General features: G+C 39.8%; 1 protein-coding gene across 1 annotated transcript; it reads right to left on the bottom strand.

Annotated features, from left to right (window-relative positions):
• Window positions 1-5,876: 5,876 nt before the first annotated feature.
• LOC146937855 (uncharacterized) lies at window positions 5,877-7,121 on the bottom strand. The gene has a single exon (XM_085749542.1). It carries the CDS (start codon window positions 7,119-7,121, stop codon window positions 5,877-5,879), a length of 1,245 nt encoding a protein of 414 aa, XP_085605668.1.
• Window positions 7,122-8,439: the final 1,318 nt, after the last annotated feature.

Here is an 8,439-nt window from a genome sequence, read left to right as displayed (position 1 = left end):
TTACCTTATTCGTCTAACATTGTGATCTTGTTTACGGATTGGAATTTATAAATTCTTAATTCATTAAAGAATTAACAATAGACTATCATGAATGAAACTTTGAAGTACATTTGAATTCATATTATAATAGAAGTTGACTTAACAGTTAATTCCAGAAAAATTGATCATGCATATGCTCTAAACTGAAAGCAATCAATCTAGGAAATGCTTTTGGCAGAATCATCAACATGCTTGAACTCCACTAGCTCCTTCTGGATATTCATCCAACGTTGCTCACAAATCTTTGCATCATAAACATTCACCTTCTCTCCAACCTTGGCCTCTAATGTGATGTAATACAACACTCCAGCAACCATTTGCTCTTTTGCATTTACCACTTTCACAAACTCTACAATTGAATTCTACATTGTATTTCGCAAAAAAATAAAGGGTTAAATATGTTTTTAGTCCCTATAAAATTGGGATCTTTCAAGTTTAGTCCTTACTTCATTTTAATAGTTCTTTTAGTCCCTAATCTTTGTTCTGCACTGAGTATTAGTCCTTATTCAATTCAAATTTGTTTAATTTATGCTTAAACTCTAAAGTTTTTCAACAATTTTTTGCAGACATTTTTAGCATATTATGTAACACCCATATTTGAAATTATCTAGAATAATCAAATGAGCGTTATAGGATGATATTGGATACATTAATTATACAATACAGAAACGACTTTAAGTCGGAAGTTAAGATACAAAGATTCCGAGTCATATGTTACATCATTACACACCAAAGTTTTTGCTTCATAATTCTAGTTACGAAGTCTAACAACATAACTTAAATAATATAACATATGCATCCTTAATTCGACTCCACTTTGATTCCTGCAAACTCGATCAATTCAAAGCTTTTTCCTTACCTTTCCTTTGAACAACCTGTGAACCTGAACAAATAAGGAGTTGGATGAGACATAATGCCTCAGTGAGTTCTATCTAGCCTAGGCTAGTGATAATCTTGGGGAAAAACTATGGTCATCACGTGTCTAATATACAACCTGCCGGTTGATTGTACGTGTGTGGTATTTCTTGGCTAGACGGTAGTGCATGCTAGATCCGTCGTAGATTCTCAAACTTACTAGAGGTTTCGCTACTCTATTCATGTCATGGCGATCAAGGAAAAGTCTAAGATCGCTATATCAAGATACGCGCTAATTAGCAAGAACTATCTTTCATGACACATCTCTAAGTCGGACGACTAGATAAAACCTAACTCGTCCTCGACATACTTCTTCACTTAATTCTAATCTTGTACATATTATATCTTAGCTTAAATCATACGCAAGCGTAAACATGTTCAAGTATTAGGTTAGAAGTTAGCGTTGAACAATCAAGAACATCTGGATTCATTTTACGGATTAGTTCCAGGAGGAGCAGCCCCGGAAGTTAATCCTTTACTACCGGTAATAATGCCTAACAAGGCGTACCGGACTCCCTTAGTGAACGTGCGGGTCCCTCACGGCTTACCCCATTCCCCCCTTGGAGAACCTTTTGTACCCAACCTTGGAAGGTATACAAAAGACACGACACCTTACTTCTTAATAATCTTATTCGTATGATTCTTGTCTTATCTTACTCGTGAATAGATTACTATTCGTTATTCTTCTTATTAATCAATCTCAAAACTTAACTATCTAATTCTCGATATATAGATCGAGGCTCTAAGTTCTCTCCCTTTATCATAATGTATAGCTTGCTACCCATTCTAGCTTTCTCTCATTTCATGCTTTGCCATCACCAACGAATACTTGCTTTAGTCTTTTATTCTCAAGAAAACATTTGAAAGCCTATGCCTTAGGACATTGTTATGAGGGGTTCACTTCTAAAAAGACTGTCCAAGGAAAACAGCTCGAAGAACGACCAAAGGCAAGAGGCGAGCAAATAGTGCAGTGCTGCACTGACTTACTCGCCTAGGCGAGTACAAGAGCTCGCGAGGCGAGCTGCCTTACTCCCAGCTGCGAGTAGAAGGCGAGCAACACCCCCCTGCGGCCTTCGAGCTCGCCGTGGCGAGCAACTTACTCGCGAGGCGAGCTTTAACAGTCCAGAATCACCCAAAATGGTGTTTTTGATCAAAAGAAAATATACAAGTATCCCAAAGCATAATATGACCCTTAGGAACATTTAAACCTGTAAAAACAGTCTTAGAGCAAGTATCCATAAGCAAAACAAACATCACATGAAAAGGGCAAATAATTTATATGTATAAACCCTAATAAAACAACTACTCTTTCACAAGCAACACACAACCCATGGAAAGGATCTATCTAAGAACTCACCTTTGGATGATTATAAGTAGACTCACACAAGCTCAAGCTCTTGACAACAATTTATCCACAAACCCTAGATATGAGAAATCTTTGGTGAAGCTTGCACCAACTCCCTTGCCAACAAACTAAGCCTAATCTCTAGTCTAATGAAGGTTTGGAAGATGATTGAGTGGTGATTCAAGTTTGGGTGATGAGTAGTGGTAATAATCTTAGAGAGAAGGAAGAGCAAAAGAGAAAGATAGAAAACCTAGAGAGAGAGTGGAGAAAATATTATGAAGGTAGAAGTCCCAAAATCATATAAATATCTTCCTCATGCGAAATTCCAAAAATGCCCCTCGCCTTAAACGCACACATTGCATCGTTATCAGGTCCTATTAAGCGGGATGTTACATTCTACCCCCCTTAAAAAAAATTTCGTCCTCGAAATTTAGAATATACCTGAAAACAAGTGCGGGTACTGACTTAACATCTCCGATTCAAGCTCCCACGTAACTTCCCCATCCGGCGAACCCTTCCATATCACTTTCACTATAGGAATCTCTTTGTTCCTGAGAGATTTGACATCACGGTCAATTATTCTTTCTGGTTCTGGCTGAAAAGTCAAATCCGATCTCAATTCTATGGAATCTAACTCGACAGGTTGGAAAGGATCCGGAATGTACTTCTTTAATTGCGATACATGAAATACATCATGTAATCCCGACATAGCTGGAGGTAAGGCCAATTGGTAAGCCACTGGTCCGATACGCTTGAGTATCAAAAACGGTCCTACATACCTTGGACACAGCTTCTTAGTTCTGAAGGCACCCCTTAAACCTAACTTAGGGGTAACCTTTAAGAATACATGATCACCCTCATTGAACTCTAAAGGTCTTCGCCTCTTGTCCGCGTAGCTTTTCTGATGACTCCGAGCTGTTCTCATCTTTTCCTGAATTGACTTAATTTTCAGAGTTGTCTCTTGAATGATTTCTGGCCCAATGATGCTCTTATCCCCAACTTCAGCCCAACACAAGGGAGTTATACATTTCCTACCATACAATGCTTCGTAAGGTGCCATTCCAATACCTGAGTGATAGCTATTGTTGTAGGAAAATTCTATCAAAGGTAAGTGGTGATTCCAACTTCCGCCATCTTCTAGATTGCAAGCACGCAACATATCCTCTAAAGTCTGAATGGTTCTCTCTGACTGACCATCAGTCTGCGGATGGTGAGACGTGCTTAGTCTCAATTTAGTTCCCAAAGCTCTATGAAAAGCTCTCCAAAAGTGTGAAGTGAAGATTGGATCCCTATCTGATACGATGCTCACTGGGACACCGTGCAACTTGACAACCTCTGAAATGAACAATTCCGCATATTGCGACGTCTTGTAGGTAGATTTAACCGGTAAGAAATGAGCCGACTTGGTTAACCTGTCCACAATTACCCAAATTGAATCATGCCCTCTTTGAGTACGAGGTAAGCCGCCCATAAAATCCATGGTAATGTGCTCCCATTTCCATTGAGGAATCTCTAACTGTTGCAACATTCCAGCGGGTCTTTGATGTTCTATCTTGACTTGTTGACATACTATGCATCTTGCTACAAACTCGGCAATATCATTCTTCATGCTAGGCCACCAGTATCCTTTCTTTAAATCCTGATACATCTTGGTGGAACCAGGATGAATCGAGAAACTACTTTTGTGAGCCTCTTCCAAGATTAATCTTCTAAGTTCTTGATCATTCGGGACACATATTCTTCCCTCAAACAAAATTGCCCCATCCGAAGCTATAGAAAATTCCGGGTGGACACTTCTTTTATGAAGTTCTGAATCAGCACCTTGTGCTTGGATAATTCTTGATCGCAAGTCGCATGAAATTTCCAATTGATGCAACCATATACCATCTTTATCCTCTGTGGCTTCAAGATTGAGGTCTCGGACCTTTTCATACATCTTACAAACATGCACCATGACCTCGGCTCGAGCTAAGGCCTTACGACTCAAGGCATCTGCTACCACGTTGGCCTTTCCGGGATGGTATTTCAAATCAAAATCAAAGTCCTTTAAATACTCCATCCAACGCCTTTGCCTCATATTCAAATCTCTTTGATCAAATAAGTACTTCAGACTCTTATGATCACTGAATAGCTCAAAATGTGTTCCATACAAGTGATGCCTCCATATCTTCAAAACAAAAATGATGGCTGCTAATTCTAAATCATGAGTGGGGTAGTTTTCTTCATGAGTCTTGAGTTGTCTAGAGGCATAAGCTATCACATTGTTTTCTTGCATGAGTACTCCACCAAGTCCCTTAGACGATGCATCACAAAACACAATATATCCTTTCTCTGGGTCTGGTATAGTTAAAACTGGTGCCTGCGTCAACTTCTTCTTCAGAGTCCCAAAACTCTTCTCACATTCTTCATCCCACACAAAAGGTACATCCTTCCTTGTGAGTCGGGTTAATGGCAAAGCGATTTGGGAAAACTTCATGATGAATCGCCGATAATAGCCAACTAACCCCAAAAAGCTTCGAACCTCCGAAACATTCTTTGGTCTAGTCCAATTTTGAACAGCTTCTACTTTCGACTGGTCAACTGCTACTCCTCCTTGAGAAATAACATGACCCAGGAACTTAACTTCTGACAACCAAAACTCACACTTGCTAAACTTTGCATAAAGTTGTTTCTCTCGGAGAACATCCAACACTGTTCTCAGATGTTGAGCATGCTCCTGTGGATTCTTAGAATAAATCAATATGTCATCAATGAAAATAATGACAAATTGATCCAAATACGGTTGAAAGATCCTGTTCATATAATCCATAAAAACTGCTGGAGCATTGGATACACCAAAAGGCATAACTAAAAATTCATAGTGTCCGTAACGCGTTCTGAAAGCCGTTTTAGACACATCCGAAGATTTGATGCGTATCTGATGATATCCAGATCTAAGGTCAATCTTTGAGAATACGGACGCTCCTTTAAGTTGATCAAGTAGATCATCAATCCTTGGCAATGGATACTTGTTCTTGATGGTTACCTTATTCAACTGGCGATAGTCAATACACAGTCTCATGCTACCATCTTTCTTCTTGACTAACAACACCGGTGCACCCCAAGGAGATACACTAGGCCTGATGAAATGTTTCTGTATAAGCTCTTCAAGCTGAGACTTCAGTTCTTTAAGCTCCAAAGGAGACATTCTATAAGGCGCTACCGACACCGGCTCCGCTCCTGGAATCAGATCAATTGAAAACTCAATTTCCCTTTCTGGTGGTAAATTTGTGATATCGGCCGGAAAGACATCCAGGTACTCACTGACAATCGGAATATCACTTGGACTCAAATCTGTTTCTGAAGTCACGGTGAGCATAACATAAAAACCCTTATCTTGAGTACAAATAAAATGAGCCATTTGATACGTGTGCTTTAATAATTCTGACAAAGCCACTCCTTCCACCGTGTTAGTAGTTGGCATGTAAATACTCTTCTCTGCACACCCTATATATACGTGATTTGCTGACAACCAATCCATACCAAATATCACATCAAGTTGCTTCATCGGAAGACATACCAAGTCTATATAATAAGTCTAACTAGATACGGTGATAGGACAATTCTCACAAACATAATTCGCTACAATTCCTCCGTCGGTGGCCGTAGTTACCATCATAGGGGGATTTAATAACGAAACAGATAACTGAAGGGCTTCAACACATCGGAAAGAAATGAAAGAACAGGATGCTCCACAATCAAATAAAACATTAATAGGATTTTGACCAAGAAAACACGTACCACCAATCAAATCTTCATTAGCTTGTGCCTTCTTGCCATCCAATGAGTACACCCTTCCTCTGTTCATTGCGGTACTTACACGTTTGCCCTTGTTCCTCCTAGTTGGACAATACACCATAAAGTGCCCTCTCTGGCCACAAGCATAACATGAATCGTCTCCCATTTTGCATTGACCAGCATGAGTCCTTCCACATTTACTGCAAGCAACAAAAGAATTGGATGAACCCATCTGTCTTCCCTTCTGAGGAGACCCCTTCTGAGGAGACCCCCTTGGCTTCAACTTATCATGATGCCTATCAACAAAATTGCATCTTCTTCTATCAAAAGACGTGGTACCCTCTCTGACAGCTTTATCAAAGCCTCTCTCAGCCTCCAAACTATTATGCACCATCTCATCGAAATTTGTTAATCTTTGTTGACTGACTACCGCATACTCATGGTGAGTAGAGTAATAAGATAATTCCTCAAACTTCTTTGTGAAATCTGTCACCGACATTTGACCTTGTTTCAAATGAAGAAATTCCTGCTCCTTCCTGACCTTGAACGACAAAGGAATATATTTCTCTTTCATCACTTGTTTAAAGTTCTCCCAATTCACTGGTAATCCATTTGTCACCATCCTGCGTCGAGCAGTTTCCCACCAATCCTGTGCTGCACCTCGGAATTGATTAGTTGCATAAACTACTTTCTCTTCCTCGGTACAATTGGCCATAAGAAAAATCTTCTCCATATGCTTGATCCACCTCTTAGCTTCAGGTGGCTCCCCGCTACCGTCAAACTCTGGAGGATGGTTCCGATTGAATTCTCGGAATGCTGGGTTTCCCACTACTGGAGGTGGTGGATGCGGTTGATTCAATCCCGGACCTTGATGCATAGCTGCAGCCCACTGCTGCTGAGACTGTGCATTCTGCTGGATCTGCTTTTGCATCATGTGCATCATCTGCTGCATCATCTGTGCCCACATCTGAGCATCAGGGTTAACATTTTGCTCCACATTCTGATTGGCTCTTGGTCGGCCTCGTCCTCTTTGTGCTCCAGACATTCTCGCTCAAACTGTCATATTTAAGTCAAAATGATCAATTTCAACCAAATATAACAATGAGGACAACATCCTAAACTCAAAAGAACAACTACTTGGATTGTAATATTAATGACCCAAGGCACGATCTGAAACGACCTGCTCTGATACCAATTGTAACACCCATATTTGAAATTATCTAGAATAATCAAATGAGCGTTATAGGATGATATTGGATACATTAATTATACAATACAGAAACGACTTTAAGTCGGAAGTTAAGATACAAAGATTCCGAGTCATATGTTACATCATTACACACCAAAGTTTTTGCTTCATAATTCTAGTTACAAAGTCTAACAACATAACTTAAATAATATAACATATGCATCCTTAATTCGACTCCACTTTGATTCCTGCAAACTCGATCAATCCAAAGCTTTTTCCTTACCTTTCCTTTGAACAACCTGTGAACCTGAACAAATAAGGAGTTGGATGAGACATAATGCCTCAGTGAGTTCTATCTAGCCTAGGCTAGTGATAACCTTGGGGAAAAACTATGGTCATCACGTGTCTAATATACAACCTGCCGGTTGATTATACGTGTGTGGTATTTCTGGGCTAGACGGTAGTGCATGCTAGATCCGTCGTAGATTCTCAAACTTACTAGAGGTTTCGCTACTCTATTCATGTCATGGCGATCAAGGAAAAGTCTAAGATCGCTATATCAAGATACGAGCTAATTAGCAAGAACTATCTTTCATGACACATCTCTAAGTCGGACGACTAGATAAAACCTAACTCATCCTCGACACACTTCTTCACTTAATTCTAATCTTGTACATATTATATCTTAGCTTAAATCATACGCAAGCGTAAACATGTTCAAGTATTAGGTTAGAAGTTAGCGTTGAACAATCAAGAACATCTGGATTCATTTTACGGATTAGTTCCAGGAGGAGCAGCCCCGGAAGTTAATCCTTTACTACCGGTAATAATGCCTAACAAGGCGTACCGGACTCCCTTAGTGAACGTGCGGGTCCCTCACGGCTTACCCCATTCCCCCCTTGGAGAACCTTTTGTACCCAACCTTGGAAGGTATACAAAAGACACGACACCTTACTTCTTAATAATCTTATTCGTATGATTCTTGTCTTATCTTACTCGTGAATAGATTACTATTCGTTATTCTTCTTATTAATCAATCTCAAAACTTAACTATCTAATTCTCGATATATAGATCGAGGCTCTAAGTTCTCTCCCTTTATCATAGTGTATAGCTTGCTACCCATTCAGGACTTAGCTTTCTCTCATTTCATGCTTTGCCATCACCAACGAATAC

Source organism: Medicago sativa, chromosome 3, assembly GCF_051527215.1.
Source record: "Medicago sativa cultivar Bolivia chromosome 3, Bolivia_mono, whole genome shotgun sequence".
Lineage (NCBI taxonomy): Eukaryota > Viridiplantae > Streptophyta > Magnoliopsida > Fabales > Fabaceae > Medicago > Medicago sativa.
Note: the sequence above shows the minus strand (reverse complement) of the source record. Positions and strands in the feature narration are given on the sequence as shown.